General features: G+C 21.8%; 3 protein-coding genes across 5 annotated transcripts; 2 read left to right on the top strand and 1 right to left on the bottom strand.

The window, feature by feature from the left end:
* Positions 1 to 1955: 1955 nt before the first annotated feature.
* LOC107993858 (SEC14-like protein 2) lies at positions 1956 to 12848 on the top strand. 3 transcript variants are annotated; one of them, XM_017050496.3, is made up of 11 exons: positions 1957 to 2535; positions 3688 to 3798; positions 6708 to 6777; positions 7898 to 7941; positions 10507 to 10624; positions 10755 to 10964; positions 11295 to 11375; positions 11458 to 11657; positions 11940 to 12076; positions 12164 to 12315; positions 12385 to 12848. In XM_017050496.3, the coding sequence occupies exons 2-11, from the start codon at positions 3748 to 3750 to the stop codon at positions 12495 to 12497; spliced, it is 1176 nt and encodes a 391-aa protein (XP_016905985.1). In that variant the 5' UTR covers positions 1957 to 2535; positions 3688 to 3747; the 3' UTR covers positions 12498 to 12848. The 3 variants fall into 3 exon arrangements, with proteins under 3 accessions (XP_016905986.1, XP_016905985.1, XP_028520648.1); XM_028664847.2 differs by lacking the exon at positions 1957 to 2535 and adding an exon at positions 3397 to 3501; XM_017050497.3 differs by lacking the exon at positions 3688 to 3798 and having other exon boundaries at positions 1956 to 2535.
* On the bottom strand, positions 12734 to 14032 carry LOC107993864 (thioredoxin domain-containing protein 17). Its single transcript, XM_017050512.3, has 3 exons — positions 13533 to 14032; positions 13198 to 13279; positions 12734 to 13080 (listed from the first exon to the last, which is right to left on the bottom strand). Exons 1-3 carry the CDS (start codon positions 13672 to 13674, stop codon positions 12924 to 12926), a joined length of 381 nt encoding a protein of 126 aa, XP_016906001.1. The 5' UTR covers positions 13675 to 14032; the 3' UTR covers positions 12734 to 12923.
* Positions 14033 to 14374: 342 nt separating this feature from the next.
* On the top strand, positions 14375 to 20400 carry LOC107993889 (ribosomal protein S6 kinase beta-1). Its single transcript, XM_017050556.3, has 12 exons — positions 14375 to 14651; positions 14750 to 14790; positions 14872 to 15046; positions 15617 to 15700; positions 15997 to 16130; positions 16222 to 16284; positions 16403 to 16531; positions 16612 to 16702; positions 16773 to 16889; positions 16969 to 17208; positions 17324 to 17475; positions 17605 to 20400. Exons 1-12 carry the CDS (start codon positions 14565 to 14567, stop codon positions 17660 to 17662), a joined length of 1371 nt encoding a protein of 456 aa, XP_016906045.1. The 5' UTR covers positions 14375 to 14564; the 3' UTR covers positions 17663 to 20400.
* The last annotated feature ends 220 nt before the right edge of the window (positions 20401 to 20620 follow it).

Genomic DNA, 20620 nt, shown 5'->3' on the forward strand with positions numbered 1-20620 from the left:
TACTTACAAATATTTTTAGAAATCAAAAAGGAAATTTTATTCAAATATTGAATGATATCATAATTTGTTTTATCATATACATATATTATGTATGTATACGAACAGATAATATTTATATATTTATATATATATGATATATTTATATCATTTTAGTTCTTTCAATTAGTTCTTTCAATATTAGAAAATTAACAAATAGATATCAAATTTTAAAATGTTATATTTTTAAATAATATAATATATATAATATAATATATAATAAATATATAATAATAATAATAATAATATATAATAATATATAATATAATATAATATATAATAAAATTTTATAATAATTTTTTTATTCATTATTAAACATATAAAAGAAAAAATAAATATTTAAAATCAGAATAAGAACCACTGTTCTTCACTTCACTTCGAAGTATAACATAAATGTACATGGCTTCATTTCCTTTCTTGACTTGAATTTTATTCTTTGAATTTAATAAATATGTATACATTTTAATTAAGAAGATAATAATTCTTAATAATTAAGAAAGTATAAGACTAATTTTTGATTTGATAAAATTTTTTACAATATTCAAAAATAGGAAAACAAATATATAAATTTAAAATTTCTTCGCACAATAATAAATTACGTTATATTTGACATGAATTCGTATGATGAAAAAAATTGTCAAATTGTTATTTAATATTTTTATATTATTTAATATAATGTTATATAAAAATTGCATAAATTTAAGTATAAGTTTATTTAATACTTTTAAAAATATGATATAGAATATTTAAAATAACAAGTTGTGAATAACAAATTAATATTTTAATGAATAAACAAGATATATAAATAAAATTGATGATGTAAAAATTGATTCAATATGAATTGAATGCAATAGAAAGTAAAATTTTAATATATTATACTTAATTTACAATAATATTTTTTGTTTAAAATATTATATTATAATATTTAAAAAATTATAATTTTTATAAGGTTAGATTACAAATAACATAAAAATTACAGATATTATGAATAAAAAAAAATAAAAAAAGATGATATATGAATTATAATTCAAACTAGATTCAATAAATATCGTTTAGATTCAATATACTTAAATATTTTTTAATGTAATTAATTTTTTTTATTACGATTGTTTTAATAGATAATCAGAATGCAAATAATCAATATTTTCGGATTGGTATTGTTTAAAATATAAAATAATTATAAGAAATTACTTACTTGATAAGATTCTGATAGCGATAGAATTTGTTTAATCTCGATATCGATGAATATATTCTGTCGTATAATCTGTTTTCTTGTCGAAAGTTATGTCGGCACAAAACGCCGATAATGTATCGCTTGAAACAAAACTGCATTCTTTGATGCAAGTTCAACTAAATAATTATAATACAATTACATAAATCACTTTCTCAATGCTAATTAATCAAAATATGGATTTTAAAATTAATAATATTGAACTTATTCGACGAAAAATCACATAAGATGTTCCATTTATCCTACGCCATAACTAGATGTACGAAAACAAGAGATCGATCGAGTTGAATACTAGTGATTGTCAATATTTTCATCACAGATAATATGAGAATTTTTCTACAGATGGCATTAGTGATACTTCGAAATGGCAGTATAAAATTGAGTATCAAATTTTCTTTCAACTGACCCACAAACTACTTATAATAGTATTATATATTTACATATTATATAAATAAATATGGCGTCCGTAAACCAAAAATTATCAAGGTTACTTTGATATAAATATGTAATAAAAACGCTGATCGATTAATCATTGATTAGCATATAATATAAATTTATTAAAATGAAATATCGAAAGATTAAATCATAATAATCAGTTAATAATAATCATAGTTTTCAAATAATCTTAACTGTAGTTACTCACAAATTCGCGCGCATTCAAAATGATCCAATCCAATACTACATTTTTCCCAACGTACGCTGTAATCTGCGGAGGAGGAAGAACTCATATCTTAACACGTTATCAAATATTTCCAATTTAAAAATAATTGAAAAAACTTTTGATTGATTTATGTTTCTCTATTATAAACTTGGACACGAACGGACAAGTGGTGGGGTATCCCCTAGTACGGTAGCGCCCCAGGCATCATGAATACAGCGTAGAACAGAACGGTACCCACTCTTCGAGTGTCAGTCAGCGCGCAATATTCATTTTTAGTAGAAAATTGATTCTTGAACTGGAGCACGATGATCACAAGAGACACCTGTTGCGCCATAAACTAAGCCTGTTACCGCGAAACACAAACGCAATAACGATTCATTATTCGAACATGCTTACGCGCCAAGTGACAACGTAACATGTTGACGATTTAATAGATATACAAAAGTTTTTTGAAGAAAAGTTATAAATTCATTTATTTCATTAATTTTTTTTTTAAATAGTTCAAAGTGCATTTTAAATAGTGATTACGAAATTAAAGGAGTTAAAGGGAATTTATTTGATTGCAACATACATTTTGTACATATATGCGGAGAGAAGTTGAAGTATGGTAATTATTGTATCGATTATATTAATTTTTTTAATAATATTCATTAAATAATATTTTTTTATAATAATGATTTCTTTATGATTTATTATGATAATTTCATATCTTAATTTGATAATATTATATAATATATTTCTTTATAATATCGATTGAATTTTATCGAATTAATATCGATCACTTATATTTGATCAAGAATTGTAATTATATAGATGTTCATGTAATTTTTTTTAAATTTTAATTATTTAATCGGTAATACATTCTTTAATATATTTTTTAAAAGATACAAGAAAACGAATAAAATAAATTAATAAATTAATAGATATAAATTTTTTTTCATAAAAAAGCATCATTCAGTTAAATCATGTTTTTTGTCTAACCTTATATATATATATATATATATATATATATATATATATATATTTACATATTTATTATTTTATAAAAAAAATAAGAATTGATTTTAACATTTATAATTTTGAAATATAAAGTGAGTTTATTCCTATGTATAATAATAAATTGATTATCATACAATAATATATGCTATGTCTATATTATATTAAATTTTTTCTAATTTATTAACGAAAAAAATAAATAAGTTACCAAGTTATCAAGAATTCTCTAAATTTTATATCATAAATTATTATGTACATTCTATTAAATTACGTACAATCTATTGTATCTATTAAAATTTATTCATTATAAAAAATTAAATGTATTTCATATTGATGTTCATATTTGTTCTAAAAATTTTAATAATAGAAGAATTATTTTCAAAGTTGTTTTTAATTTCTTGTAATTTTATTGCATTCTTAAAAAATAATAATAATCATTACATTTATACATGTGAATATTATTATTTATTATTTTAGCAAATACAACAACAAATTAAAGATCAAGAAAAAAAAATCTTGTATGACACAGCATAGTTTAAATTACTATAATTAGTTCAAGTATATTCGAAAAAATAAGGTTGGTATGATAATAAAGTTGATTTGTATGTATTAGCTATTTAAATATCTGTATAATCATGCTCAATACAATCAAATGTTGTTGTTTATAATTAAATATGAATTGTTTCGATATTCCGTATTTGAATGGATAATATAAATCAAATAATTATATAATATAATATAATAAATATATAATTAAATATAGGTATCAAGGAAAAAGAAGAACTGAAATAATAGTTAAAAGACAAATAAAAAAAAAACGAAAATGATGAAAATAGTGGGATTGGAGGACAACCAACGATTTGCATTGATGAAAGTAAGTCAATGACTCGATTTTAAAAAACATATGACACTAGAGGTCAATGATGATATATAAAAAGTGTTTAACATATTTTTTTGGTAAATTTTTTTAAATATTATTGATATTTAATGATAATAAAGGATATAAATGTGTATCATCAATGGTTCACAATTAGTAAAAGTAAAACTTTCTAAAGAAAAAAATTTAGAGAAATTTAAAGAATAACTTTATATTATTATAAAATAATTAAAGAATAATTTAGAAAATAATCTCAAAATTTCAATATCAATTTTTTTATTTTTTTAACTTTAATTTTTTTAATTTTTTTTTGAGATCTTATGACTTCTATCAGGTTATCTACATAACAAAATGATTATATTTTAACTTAATATATAATATAATGATTTTCTTTTTTTTAATTATATAACTATTAATCAATGATGATTATCATATGTTATCATTCACATCTTTTCAAAATCAATTCTGTTCAATTAATGAACTGTTATTACAATTTATCTACGATTATTTTATTATTGTTTCCTATTCCTTTAAAACTTTCATTCTATGTCATTAGGAACGGGCATGTTTTTTACCATCGCTTTCGTTGTTCGAAAACGTGTTATTATTTGATGAATTTCACCCGAATGAAAACCTTTTTATCGCGCGATTTGGACCGTGCATTCCCATCTACATTTCTTTTGTCTATGGTCGCTGATTTCTTTTTTTGAGAATCGCTAAATCTATCCACATTTTAAACGATTTCAGATTCTCTCCTCGTAAAAGGCAATTCTTACTATACTTGTGTTTCTCTAAACAGAAGTAGTTTTTTTTATTCAAACACTATGATGATCGAAAGGAAACGGTACCTCGTGTAAAACGGCACTTTCTTTATTCTGTCGTTCTTTGTAGATATATATGTAATTTTATGTGACAAAGATTAGTCAGATACATAAGTCCGAAATCTCTTTTCGCTCATTATATTTGCTTATTGCTTATACATAAATCTATACTTATAAGTCAGTTTCATCAAGTTTTCGAGAATTATGCTACATGATATAAGAATATAGTTAACATCGTGTGCATAGTAGAAATGTTTTATTAATTGATTGAGAACTACAATAATTTCCTATTTATTCTACATTATTCTAAATAAGAAATTATACAAAATGTTTTTATAAAAAAATATTGATTTTTTTCAAATTTTTTATAATATTTTGTAATAGTATTTTTATTGTTATTGAATATGTGTTGTAGATTTATACTTTTTATACATATATATACATATATATTTAATTTTTTATATAATTAAATATCAATTATATGTTATAATTTATGAAGTTTTTTAAGATTTAAATTAATACAGATTAAATTTCAATTAATTTTGCATATTTTTTGTAAAATCGACTATCTCATAATTACTTGGACTATCTCTTGGACTATAATTGTAAAATGTACGAGTGAGATGGTATGAAGGATATTTATGAAAGATATATATAATATAATATATATGACATTTTGAATATTCAGAAAAAACTAGTAAAAAACAGTTAACATAAATAACATAATAGAATAACATAAATTAGAATAAATATAAAACAGAAGAAATCTTTATCATATGATCTCTTCATTTTTACATCTTTTTATTTTTTAGTAAGAAAATAATATAAAAATATTATGTGCATATTCTGATTATTCATAATGAATATCATTATTATTTTTATTTTTACAAACTTCATTATAATTTTAATTTTTTCTTCTTTAATATGATTAATAACTCAATTGTTAATTATGCATTTGTGATAAAAATTAAAAATTAAAAAGTAAATAATTAAAAAAACTATATTTAAAATAACGTTATAAAATTTAATAGATAAAATGAATTTTTATTTATTCATTTAGTTATTTTTACAAAAATATAAATTTGTATATCAATAAATTATTATTAACAATTGATGATGAAATAATATTTAATAAATAGAGTTTGCTCATCAAATTTAAAAGATATATTTCATATATATCAATCTTATAATATATCATGATTTTTTAATTGCTATTTTTCTCAATGTTTAATTTAATTAAGTATAATTTTAAGAAATTTAAAACAATTTTATTTAAAAAATGAAAAAAAGAAAGAAAAAATAAAAAAAAAATTTCATTATTAATTCGATACATGTCGGTATGTATTGGTAACTGGTATTTCGGTTATGGGTAACCGGAGTGGGTTGACCTGTAAAAAAGTCTGATAATGTGAAAGTAAATACAAGTGGTTTTGTGAACAGTACAAAGCGAAATAATCGAAGATTTTTGTGCTGATCGTAAAATCATCATTGCATTTCTCTGAAAAACATTTTGCTTTCACTACAAATCATAAATAAAAAGTGAACAAATAATATAATATCCTAGTAGCAGATAAATTATTTACAAATTGTGCATAGAAGCACACATTCCAAGTTTTATCTTTTTATTATGTCATATAATTACAGGTGTACATAGTCTATCGTAATCTGCTAGAAAAAGTATAATTTAGTTACATAGTTTCTACAGTTCTTTTTTGTTATAATTTATAAAGTATATTTGTTTCAGTTTAATAGTATGTTACTATTTCAATTTTATTATATATTACTTGCCTGAAATTTAGAATCTTTACCGTACATTCGTTTGTTTCTATCATTAAAAATTAATTACAGTTTCTCTCTCTGATTTAAAAAATACAAAATAATATACTATATTAATTATTCAATAAATAAACTGTAATGTTAATATGATAATATAGTAATAATAATAACAATTATGAAGAATTAAAGAAAAATGAAAAGTAATTAATATCGCGATAAAATAAACTAATTTAATTTTAATTTAAATTCTAATTTTCATATATGAAATGAAAAAAAAAATCATTTAATTATATAATTTGATGTATTCAGTTTAGGAAGGCAGTTCAAGATGTAACACAACCGCATCATGACGATAACTTTCTACTACGTTGGCTTCGAGGTAAAAATTCTTGTAATTTATTATAATTCTTGTAATTGTTTATAAGATATTTTAATATTATATGCATTAAATGAATAGCCTGAAAAAAATCTAACTTGGAAAATTATCTTTGCTTTTAATTTAATTGCGCTTAAATTTTTATGTTTTAATAAAAATAATACGATAAATGTGTACAGTAAATTGTTGCTTTTATATGTTTAAAGGCAATAAATATATATATTCATTTTTAGTGTTTTATTGAGATATTTTCCTTATTGATTGATTCAAAGTCAATGGCACGATTATTTTATTAAATTATTCAGTAATTTTAAAATTTTTTGCTCGAATAAATTACGACTCAGTAAAAAAATTTTATTTCAATTATTTTTTTCACAATTAAAAAAAAAAGTTGTGCAGTTTAAAATTTTTATCCGAATTTAATATATAATAATATATAATAATAATAATAAATCACGACTTCTAAGAAAATTTTTGATAAAATTACTAAGAATTCTTTTATCTTTTCGATTATTTGTCTTAATTATTTTTTCAAACAAGACATAATCTTACAAAATTTATATAAAATGTCATTAAGAAATTAATCTCTTTTTTTTAAGCATTATTAATAACCTAGATAAAATATGCATTAAAAGAAATTTATAAAATGTAAATATTTCTTGATTTAAATTGAATGTAAAAATCTTGAAATCTTGAGGATCAAAATGATTATTTTGAATACTGAAATAATTTTATATTTTATTGAAAATCAAATTAAATTAATGTATTTTCGTTAATAAAACTAAATATATTATTAGATAAATAAAGTTAAATAAAAGAATAATAAAATCTTAAAAATTTTAAAAAGATATTTAAATATTTTACTATTTTTATTATAATACAATAAAAAAACTGATATCAGTGAATAAACATATTTTTAAATATTTCATTATATATATATGATGAAATATTGATCATGAAATTTAAAATGAAAATGAATATATTTGATACATTTCATAGTTTTGATATATTTTTTAATTATTTTAGATATTTTTAATTGATTTTAAGTTTAAGATAAAGTTTAAATAATTTTATTTTAAATGTTTATAATAAATATTTTTAAATAAAAATACGTTATTTTCAGCAAGAAAATGGGATCCAGTTGCTGCGGAGAAGATGCTGCGTGATGTAAGTTTTTACATATATACATATAAGTGTTTTTGCATATATATATGTATGTTTTTGCATATACACGTAATACATATAATTACTAATGCGATCCAATTATGTTCATTTTTCTTCTCTTTTTCCATCTTATCCATCTTCGTAGAAACTGAATAATAAATAAACATTTCTGTTTCGAAAAAATTCTTTTGAAAGGGGGACAACTTCGTTCAAACTTACTCTGTACTTTCACATATTTCTTATGCATCCTATATTTACACTATACAAAATCATGCGATTAAAAATTTGATTATTACACTAATTAAACATCATTAAATTAATTTCAATACGTATAAGTTCATTAAATTTGTGTTAAATGTTTTATTTTTTAAATCCATTGTTATTTTATATTATTTATTTTTTCTAATAAAATGCAATATACATTGCCAATTGAATCAAATTCAAAAAAAATTTATCAAATAATATTTTTAAATGTTTAAAAAAACAATAGAATCTAAAAATAAAATTTTTCTTATCTAACTAATATAGAAAACAAAATTATTTAGAAAAAGATAAGAAGTATTATTTATGAAAAATAGAAGTATATTATTTATGAAAAATATTTGGAAAATAGTAAATCTTTCTGAATGAATCATATGTTTTTTTAATAAATTTTAATAAAATTCATAAATTTATTAAGTCTTTTTTTAATTTGTTATTATGAAACATTTCATGTAGTATTTATTATATTTTATTTTAATAAAAACATATTAACTTAAATATATTATTTCTTTGCTTGCAAAAGTAATAAAAATACATGCAAAATAAATAATTTTTGAAATCAATTTATTGATTTTAAACAAATTGAAATAAAATATCAAACAATGTTAATTATATTAGTTAATATTAAATTCATAATATAATTTAAACAAAATTTAAATAAATAATTATTAATATAAATAAATGAACGATATAATATATGAAAATAAATGAAAATAAATATATATTTTTCATAAATTACAAATAGAAAAATTTAAAATTTACCTTTTTTGATTGATTCTAACATTATCAAATATAATTTTAAAAAAAATCATACCGAATGAAAAAATATATTCGAACTGCATACTTTTTTTATCGTAATCTTATTTAGAAATTTAGATCTACTTTTTTTAATTGTAATCTTATCTAGAAATTTAGATCTAGACATAATAATGATAAGTTGTACATTCATACCATCGATTATTATAATTGATATCCATATTTCATATAATCAATTATCCATATTTTGCGTTTGACTTCGCGACTCCAAATTTAAACTTCAATTTTTTTACTTAAATTTAGCGACAAATTTAATTAGAAAAGTTTAAAGGAATATATTTCACAATTTTCTGAAATTTCATTGATTTATAGATTGAAATGTTAATGAATATGAAAAAGTTCATTTTACGGACTAGTGATCAACAGAAAGAAAAAAAATGAATTTTTTGGCATTTTTTATTGTTTTGGATGTTTTTAGATGTTATCGTGTTAAATCATTAGCAACATGAATTTTTTCTATTATATTCTCATTTGGTCGATGTATATTTTGTATAATTATTTAATTAATGAATTAGATACATATTTGTATATTGTTTATACAATTGTTTCTAAAATAATATAAATTTATTTGCATTAGATTTTAAAATATTTTAAAATATCATGAATTATTATATATAATTAAGGATTCTATATTCCTAATCCCTTATAATGTGGATTTATATATGAAAAAATTACTGCAATAGTTATACAAATGATTATAGAAAATGATTTACATTTAAAAATTAATTTATTTGATTTTATTAATATCTTTATTAGAACATTAATTCATCAAAAAACATATTCATTATAACTGCAACTAAGAGATAAAAAGAGAGTATAACAAATTGCAATATAAACATAATATAATATTTTATATTCATATGTTGACTTTCTGTATATATTTCCTCTTATATTTATATTTTATATATTCCATTATAAGTTCCATTATAACAAAAGAAAAAACAAATTATGAAAGAAAGTAGATTTCATTTAATAAATGATTACAATTTTCTATATTACTGTTAAATTGTAAAATAAGGAATTCAATACACAATTTAATGATGTAATTTTATCCATAAGTCATTATAGCTTTTTACAATTAAATAATATTTAAAAATAATATGTAATAATAAAATGTTTTAAATATACGAATATATTTTATTTTTTCTACTTTTCTTCTTTCGTGTATTTAGAATTCCGGATATTGCAACATATTGATTGCAACTATATTGCCTTTCTCCTTTTCAAGGAAACTAGAAATCATATTTCTCAACTCTATTCGATTAATGCTTTCAATTCTATTTAAAAACATAAATTTAGAATCAAAAATGTTCTTTGGATATAGAATTTTTAAATTTCTTGAACTAATATTTTTTTAGTTTTAATGATCTATGAAATCTTCTAACTTTATATCTTTTTAATTTCATTATATATAACTTTTCAAAAAGATTGAAACATTGTTTTGATCCAAAGACATTCGACATTTTATAATTAATTTAAATAATTTTTCAGTCTATGGAGTGGCGAAAACAATGGGAAGTTGATAAATTAACTAAATGGGATCCTCCTAAAATTTTGAAAGATTATCTACCTCATGGTTTATGTGGTTTCGATAAAGATGGGGCACCAGGTATAAATCTTTTTTATTTATTAACTCTTAATAATGAGATAAATATGTTAAGTTTATCAAAAATAATCAAATTAAAAACAATTCTTAGAAATATTATTAATTATTCTAAGAAATTCTGATATTTTTACAGTTATTGTTGTATATTTCGATGCGCTTGATCTTTATGGTATTTTGCACGTTGTTTCACGTATGGATATGATAAAAATGACGATAAAATGTCTTGAAGAATATTTAATGTTGTGTAGAGAGCAAATGTTAAAACACGGTCCTTTGGCTGGTCAGGTAGTTGTAATATTTGATATGCAGGGATTCAATTTAAGACAGTATCTTTGGAGACCAGGTAAAATTTATATGCATCATGTAATCTATCATTATTACATAAGTCTTTTATGGTACATTTGATTTTTGAAAGTATTCTTACAAGAAATCTTTTTAATTCATTATATGCGCAAAATCTATAAAAACAAAATATTGAGTAATGAAATTCTTATATAAGATGAAGTAGTGTTTTGTATCCTATAAATTTTTAAAATGATAGTGATGTAATCCTTATTAAATTGAAGTTTTTTTCATATATATATTTCATATTATATATCAGTTAATAGTTTTTTTGCCAAAAAGATAAAATTTGAAGTTTTTATAATAGTTTAATAATTTTATTTTATTTTAGCTGGAGAAGTTGTAATTACCTTAATCCAAATGTATGAGGCTAATTATCCGGAGATTTTGAAAACTTGTTATATCATTAATGGTATATACTTTATAATATAATATATATAACTATATAATGATATAATCATATATATTATTAATGTAATTATATATTTTTATAGCTCCGAAAGTATTTGCTTTTGCGTTTTCGGTAGCGAAAAAGTTCATGAATGAATATACTCTGTCAAAGATTCAAATATTTAAAACAGATCCTTCTAAATGGCAAGCAGCAATATTTAGTAACATTTCAAAAGATCAAGTACCTGCTTTTTTTGGAGGTACTCTTAAGGATCCTGATAGCAATCCAAAACTTGGAACAAAGGTGAAGAAAGAAAAAAATTTACATCATTTCTAAAGTTTAAATAAAGTTTTGTTAACTATATAAAAATACAATAGAATATTTATCAGAAATGACTTATTAAAACGAAATTTTAATTGATATTCAATAACTAAGTTCTTACCAATTGAATTCATTTATTTAAATTTTATATATTATTTATATTAGAATAAGAAATTGTAAGAAAGAACATCAATATTAATATTATATCAATTACATAGTACATAGTACATACAATTTTTAATCAAAATTTCTGTTTATGTTCAGATTTGTCTTGGTGGCAAGATTCCTCAAGAAATGTATGTGACTAATGATAGTAAAGAGAACTTTACAACAGTCACAATTAAGAAAGGTGGAAAATTGGAACTTAATATGACAGCACTCGAGATAGGATCTTTATTAAGGTATAAACAAATTTATAAATTAATTATGAGAATTATGAGAATTATGAAAATTTATTAATTGTATTTATTAATTGTGAATGATTATAGTTGGGAATTTCGAACCGAAAATCATGATATTAAATTTGGTATTGTAAAGAAAGATGATAATGGAATGCAAAAGGAAGTGATACCTATGCGACGAGTAGCTGCTCATCAATTAGATGAAATTGGAATTCTGACTTGTGAAGTACCTTCTACATGTGAGTATACATCGCGTTTTAATCGTAAATATATCAAACATATTTTATTCATAATTTTATCTATTTTAGATTCTATTGTCTTTGATAATACTTATAGTATAATGAGAAATAAAAAAATTCATTATTCCGTGAAAGTTATACCACCATCACAATCGCAAGAAATAATATCAGCGACTTTATAAATAAAAAGTAATAATAAATACATAAATATTTTTTAATAAATATATTCTATAGATTATTGATATTTGAAGAAAATTATTTTTTTGTTATCTTTATTTTTTCTTCTTTATTTGTATTATATCTAATTATAATTTATATTAAGAAATATTAAGAATTTAATGGCATTTTTTATAGGTTTTATAGAAATGAATTTAAAAATAATTTATTTAACTTTATATATAAATTTATGGATGTTAAATTTCATTATAAAAATTATTTTTATTTTATCTGTATTATAATTGTATTATTATGTATAAAAAAATGTAGAAAATTTGACTACAATATGTATTAATAAAAATTAATATTGTAGGAAACTTCAAATTCATTTTTTATAAACTTACACAATTATTCATTTTGGATATCCATATCATCATGTAGAATAGAACTATCTAATCATCTTCATCAGCAAGTAACATTTCAATTAGATCAAGTTTTAAACATTGATTTCCTTCCAAACGTTTTTGTGTACCCCATTTTGCTAAAGTAGGTAGAACTTTTAATTTTGTAACTGAATTTGCTCGAAATGGACAATTTAAATCTTTCCAACTAAAAGAAGAAAGTATTTTATAAATTAATTACTTTTCAAAAATAATATATTAATATAATATATAAAATATTTGATTTATATATATATATATATATATTGATATATAAAATATTTACTACGGCCGATCTCCAACTTCAACTTCAATTAAATGTGCTGATGTAGGAGCTATTTTAAATCCTTCTTCTATAAAAGGTTCAGCTATAACAAAGATATAATTTTGTTTATCCTCACATATATATATTGTTGATTTATTCACAAGAATATTTTGAAACACTAAAATATACTTTAATTTTTATTATAATTATATAAAAATATACATATGATAAATAATTACTAATTCTAAATTATTTTATGCAAAAATCTGGTAAGTTACATACAAATTTATGTTATGTATGAAAATATATAGTTTAGGTTATGTATGAAATAAATGACGACGATCGAAAGATTGTACCTTCAACACAGTCTGGACACCAACTTTTGCCGTTAGGAAGTTTTTTTCCAGTATAAAGTATGTAAATTGATTCATTAGATTTAAAATTTTTCATAAATTCGAAAAAATTTTCGAATCCTTCAACGTGATGACGTAAAACCATTTTCTATTATTTCTCTTTGAACAATAAGTATAATGATATTAAAATTTTACGATTTTTTTTTATTACATGATATATTAGTGTGCAATAGTCTCTTATCAACTGTAAAAAGGTGACACCTATGCGAGATATTTTTGGTTGATATCGAGACGATAAGTAGTAAAATTTCTGATTAATTGAGTTGAATATAAAAATTCTAATTAATAAAGCTAATTTAATATTGTGAGTAAAATATTGTAATAAAATACAATTTACAAAAAGATTTTATTATATTTGAGATATATTTGAAATATTAATATTAATTAAATATTTATTCAATAAATAACAGAATATTCTATATGATATATAATATACAATATTTATATATATGTGATATACATATTATTATTTTATTATATTATAATATGCAAATGTTCACATAATAAATATTTTAATTTCTATTTCATATGTTTGATATTTCAATAATGCATAACTTCAATAATATATATATATATATATATATATATATATATATATATATATCAATTTTTCTAATTAGTAAAATTGTAATATTTAAATAAACCGCGGAATATCCTACCGAGAAAACTTGGCAATAGTGCGTAGAATTCCGTAGTTGTCAATTCCTTTTATATAGAACTTGAACATCATTATCCGATTGGTCGAAGCATCCACCCTCCCACTCCGATAACATGACGATGACGAGATTCTATGGCCAATCGGAGTGTGTGTAAGGCGAGGGTGTTTGGTATGCTCTGGGACAGGGCAGCTTGTTCGCAGTAATTCAAGGTTTTGACTGTGTAACAATATTGTGTATCGTTGTTTATTACAAGAAAAATAATTCGTTTTTACAATAGCCGCGAAATCTCGTTGGATTTAAGTTAGCTGCGCATAGAATGGCTGCAGTTTTTGATATTGAATTACACGATGCAGATACGGTAAATAGGGACGAGTCTGATGATGATGTTATCGAGATTGGCGAGGTAATTCTTCATCCACACACGAGCACTCCAGTTTCCTTATCGTCATTTTCATTTCACGTTCCATAACGCTGTTCCTATACGTTTTTCTTTTCACATAGGAAGAATACGATGCGAATCCAAATGTGAATGAAATAACCGAGTGAGTAAGCTTTCCTTTCCGCTTATATATCTATCATGCCTGAAAATTTTCATGATAATGACAATTTTCATGCTCTGTTAGCTCGGAAGGTGTCGAGACAGTTCCAATATCAGAACAAAATGTTAATCGCGGAAGGGAAAGAGCTGGACCACAGGATTTCGAGCTATGCAAAGTTATTGGGAAGGGTGGTTATGGCAAGGTTTTTCAAGTGCGTAAAATAACGGGTAATGACAGTGGCACAATTTTTGCGATGAAGGTAGGAAAATATTAGATTTATTTACTTATATATAATTTATTAATATTTTACGATATGTATGACATAATATTTTCAGTAATATAATGATTTTATTTCGTAAAAAATTTTAATTGATTATTTTGTTCAGTATTATATAAGTTCTTTGTCTCCCTTTGTCTTGTATATAATTGTTCAAATGATTATTTTTTTCCTCTTTTTTTTATATATATATTTAAATGTGAATTTTTTGAATTAAAAATTTAAAAAATTCTTGTAATTAATTTTTTCTTTCTGTATTTATGAATTTTATAAAAAAATGTATAAATCTATTCATTTGTATAAATCATTATGTATAAATCATTCATTATTTCAATATAAATAATTATTTTTTTAAATTCTCTAGAAAAAATATATATTTTATTGTATTTAAATATAGAAAATAATGTTTCATTTAATAAATTATGATAATGTTATTATGTATCTGTCTTTTTTTAATTTAAAAAGATTATATTTATTTGTTTAATGTCATATGTCATGTTTTTAATTATATTTTTGATAAATTTATGTTAAATATATTTATCTAAAAAATAGGTCTTACGTAAAGCTTCAATTATAAGGAACCAGAAAGATACTGCACATACTAAGGCTGAAAGAAATATTTTAGAAGCTGTAAAGGTAGGTCAAATAAATGAATTTTAATTTAATAATTTTTATGATTATTTGTCATTTAATTTTCAATATCAATTTATTTTAATTAATAATAATATAAACTAAAAATAACACTTATCAAAAATATATATCAAATTACTTATTTTTACTTATTTTTATTTATTATAATTACACAACTTAATCAATAATTTTTAATTAATAATTTAATTAATAATTTTTTAAGTTAAATTTTGTTAAATAATATATATATATCATATGTTCTATATTATATAAAAATTAAAATATGTATATGATTATGGCAGCATCCTTTCATCGTAGACCTTATGTATGCTTTTCAAACTGGTGGAAAATTATATTTAATTCTGGAATATATGTGCGGTGGTGAATTATTTAGACATTTAAATGATGAAGGCATTTTTCTTGAAGAAACTGCTTGGTAAGAAAAATAATATTATAATAATTATTTCAATTGTAATCTATTGTATATATAAATGCTCTTCAAAACTATATGTAAATTTTATTTATAGCTTCTATCTATCAGAAATAATATTGGCCCTTCAACATCTTCATTTACAAGGAATTATTTATAGGTATTTTAATCTAACTATATATAAATTTAAATATATTGATATTCAAAGTATATATATAATATATGATATATAGTGTTATTTCAATGATTAATTATTTTTTTATTAATTATATTTTTAGAGATTTAAAACCAGAAAATATCTTATTAGATGCAGAGGGACATATAAAATTAACTGATTTTGGTTTATGCAAAGAACATATACAAGATGGTACTGTTACACACACATTTTGTGGTACTATAGAATATATGTAAGGAAATTTTTACAATTATAGAAAAAAAAATCTTATAATCAATTTTCATATTTTAATATTTTTTATTTTAATGAAAGGGCTCCAGAAATTCTAACAAGAAGTGGACATGGTAAAGCAGTAGATTGGTGGAGCCTTGGCACTTTAATGTATGATATGCTTACAGGTTCGGTAAGTATCATTAGATTCTGAGATGGATTAATGTTGTAAATTATCTAACTTATGTATCTTTAATTTCTAGCCACCATTTACATCTGATAATAGAAAAAAAACTATTGAAAAAATTTTACGTGGTAAATTAAATCTTCCACAATATTTAACACCTGATTCTCGAGATCTCATTCGAAAATTGTTGAAGGTTAATTTTTTAAATCATAATCATCAAAAGATATATATTCTAAATTATATAATAATACAATAATTTTATATTTTCATAGAGACAAGTTGCACAAAGATTAGGATCCGGTCCGTCTGATGCAGAACAAATAAAAAATCACCAATTTTTCAAGCATATCAATTGGAATGATGTTATCTCTCGTAAATTAGAACCACCATTTAGACCAACATTGGCAAGCGAAGACGATGTATCACAATTTGATAAAAAATTTACGACATCTGCACCAATAGATTCCCCTGCAGAATACACATTAAGTGAATCTGCTAATAGAGTATTTCAAGTATGTTTTTATATATTTTTTTGTCAATTTTCTGTAAAATTTTATTTTAATACTTTATATAATTTTTAATATTAAATTAATATTATATTATTTTTTTACTTTTATTTTTTTTTAGGGATTTACTTATGTAGCCCCTAGTATACTTGAAGATATGTATTCGCAACCACGAGTAATAAATGCTAGAAGTCCACGTAGAGGCAATATGCGTGGTTTTTCTCCACGAACAACGCACTTTCATTTACATAATAATCATGTGCAAAATCATAGGTAAATATATTTTTTTGTTATAGTTTTTTCAATTAATTATATTTCATAATATCATTATATATTCTAGCATATAATATCATAATTTAATTTTCAAATATTTTCAATAATTGAAATCATGAAAATTTGTAGACATAATGGAGTTGGACATGGCAATGTAGAAGATACAGAAATGATCGAAATAGGCTAACTGCCACTTCTTCTTATAGTGAAAAAATGCTTAGCATTTCGGCCTAACTGCTAAATATCCATGACCAATCCTTGTGTCTCAGGGAGGGATTTTATAAGATATAGATGGAATAGCAAAAGGATAGGTCCAATATCCATTGCTTCATTGGATATTCAGCAGTTAAATTTAGCTAATTTTTTTTTTTAAAATCAAGTTTAATTATAATAAAGGTACTAATTAAGATTATGCTTTAAGTGCAGCGACGCAGCAGTTATTTGGTAGCATATAATGAAAAAATATATATTTATGAGTAAAAAATCTCTTGCAACATAAATAATCAAGAGGAAGAAGTTTTATTTACTTATTTTCGTTGGTAACTATGTACTGAATATTATAAAGATACATTATTCGCATATATTAGTCAAAATACTGCATATGTTTCATTAATCCATTAACATGTAATCACTTACTATGTTTTTTGTACATATGATCCACAGGTTGGTTGGATATTCGTATATATATACATATATATATATATGTATATATATATGTATGTATGTATTTCTATAAAAAAAAAGAATACACACAAACATCATTTAAACTAAGTGCGACAGACTGAAAAATTCCAGCACTTTTAGAGATTCATAAATTATATTGTTAATACATAAGTTCAACCATCCTGTAATTTACTTGTATATTTAAAAGTCCGTACACGGCGCTTATAATAATATTGTACACATGCTTAAGTATAATTAATTCAAAGAAAAGAAAAAATCGGAGAAAGAAAGAATAGATAAAAGACAAATAGATTTAAATAACGAAGACTTACAGCTGCCACAACCGCTCCGCCGCTCAAAATTCCATATCCGGTTGTTCATTTAAAAAATATTTTCAGCAGTAATAACGTTTCCATGGCAATAATATAAACAATAACACATCTGCACGATAGTCTTAGACAAAATGTTTATGTAATATTGCAACGGAATTGCATTTGTACAATTGAAAGTTCCTAAAGAAATGCGAGTTCAAAAAACTTTGCAATTTATATTTCAAACTTTAAACATACAAATAACATTTGTAAAAGTATTTATTATAAAAAATTTAATTTAACCACTTGAATGTTTTAGCAAAACAAACAAACTTTTTTTCCAGTTTTGTATAATTAATAAAAAAATTTAACACAAAAACAAGTTACCATGGTAACAATGTTACTGCAAAATGTTAACTTTCCACTATTATCAGAAAATGTTTCGTATCTTAATGTTCGTGTTTACACGTTATTTAGTGTGACCTATATCGCAATTTATTTAAATATCTATTTGTTACATAAATATTTATATATTACTGAAAACTAATATATATTAATTTCGATGTATACATGATACACTAGAAAAGATAAAAAAAGTGTAAAAACTAAGTGTTTAGAGTGACTTGTTGGCCGCTCATCGCGTAATTTCAAACTACCCAAGTGTTCACAGGCCATATTAGCTGGCATTACAATTTTATCTATATTTACTACAGCGAATATATACACATGGTCGAAATGTTAGAAAATTTTCCCAATGATTTCGATATTACATTTCGACTATGCATACACGGAGACAAACGTATATAAATAAATAAATATATATATATATACATATATATGTGTGTACGTGTATATATATATATATACACACACACACGATATATGATTATATTCGCGCAATTGTATTGTATTAAAAAGAAAGCGTATATTTGAAGAAAATAATTTATAAGCCACTTTTTCAGTACGTATCGAATGATGTATTTTCGATGTTGAAGTGAGAATCTGTCTACAGAGTTATTGGAATAGTAATGATCGTGTTTAATATATATGGATTTTTTTGTAGTAGAAAGTATTAGGATACAATTGATAAACGATTTGGTATTTTGTTACATCGTTTTGTCGGATTTATAAAATGAAGAATTAGCATTTAATTGATAATTGTAAAAAATCATTTATGCAATTACAATTAATTATAATTATATAGTGATGTCAGTGTATTATCATATCTTTATATATAATATTATAATAATTTTTTATGTATTTTTCGATAAAAAAGAATGTTATATAAAATCAAGATCATTTTGGAATGTATTAGGATATTTATAAAAAAAAACATTTCATTATTCATATAATATAACTTGTAGGTGGATTCTACAAAATGTGCTTTATAATAATCGATCTTGGTGCTCGATACTCATTTGATTCAATTTTAAGCGGCCTGAATACCGTAATTAATTTTTATACTACAAAAAAATATTGTTTATTATAGCATGTAGTGTTCCATTTAAATTTTACGTATATTACATTTTTTCATAGCGATTGGAAATGATTACGAGACCGAATTTAGTAAAAATTGAAGATTTATTTTTCATAATATTATTTTCAATATAATAATAATAATAATAATAATAATAATAATAAAATAATAAAATAATAATAATAATAGGAATAATAAAAAAATGTGTTATAATTATTCTCGAGGCACAAGAGATATATATATATATATATATATATATATATATATATATATATATTAATTAAGCGCTTAAAAAACAAGAAGAAAGAAGTATCATCAATGATGTGCAAATGAAACACTAGCCATTGGCCAAACCAAGTGATATGTGGTTTAATGCTTCCAATTAAAAAAAATATAGATTCTTCAATTGACTTATCGCAACCATGATTTGTAATCCTCTAAATCATATTTACGAATAAATATAATGTTTTGTGACATGTTTTTGTTATATATGTACCAATTTTTGTTTTTAAAAAGAATGAAAAATAATTAGTATTTTGAATTTGGCGCCATTTAAATATTTCAAGAATAGCACTATCATTAATTTTGCTATTATTTTATTATAATGATTGCTACTATTAATTGCTATTGCTAGTATTTAAACGAAATACAATTGTAGTATCTATTGTGAAACTGAAAATATTGGCAAACAACA

Source organism: Apis cerana, linkage group LG3 (assembly GCF_029169275.1).
Source record: "Apis cerana isolate GH-2021 linkage group LG3, AcerK_1.0, whole genome shotgun sequence".
NCBI lineage: Eukaryota > Metazoa > Arthropoda > Insecta > Hymenoptera > Apidae > Apis > Apis cerana.

Coding starts and splice junctions, on each gene's coding strand:
- LOC107993858 (XM_017050496.3), top strand. CDS start 3,748: ATGATGAAAATAGTGGGATTGGAGGACAACCAACGATTTGCATTGATG. Junction 3,799..6,707: donor AACGATTTGCATTGATGAAA/GTAAGTCAATGA, acceptor TGATGTATTCAG/TTTAGGAAGGCAGTTCAAGA. Junction 7,942..10,506: donor CGGAGAAGATGCTGCGTGAT/GTAAGTTTTTAC, acceptor ATAATTTTTCAG/TCTATGGAGTGGCGAAAACA.
- LOC107993864 (XM_017050512.3), bottom strand. CDS start 13,674: ATGGTTTTACGTCATCACGTTGAAGGATTCGAAAATTTTTTCGAATTT. Junction 13,280..13,532: donor GTGTCCAGACTGTGTTGAAG/GTACAATCTTTC, acceptor TCTTTGTTATAG/CTGAACCTTTTATAGAAGAA. Junction 13,081..13,197: donor GAAGTTGGAGATCGGCCGTA/GTAAATATTTTA, acceptor TTCTTCTTTTAG/TTGGAAAGATTTAAATTGTC.
- LOC107993889 (XM_017050556.3), top strand. CDS start 14,565: ATGGCTGCAGTTTTTGATATTGAATTACACGATGCAGATACGGTAAAT. Junction 16,703..16,772: donor ATGATATGCTTACAGGTTCG/GTAAGTATCATT, acceptor TTTAATTTCTAG/CCACCATTTACATCTGATAA. Junction 17,209..17,323: donor CTGCTAATAGAGTATTTCAA/GTATGTTTTTAT, acceptor ATTTTTTTTTAG/GGATTTACTTATGTAGCCCC.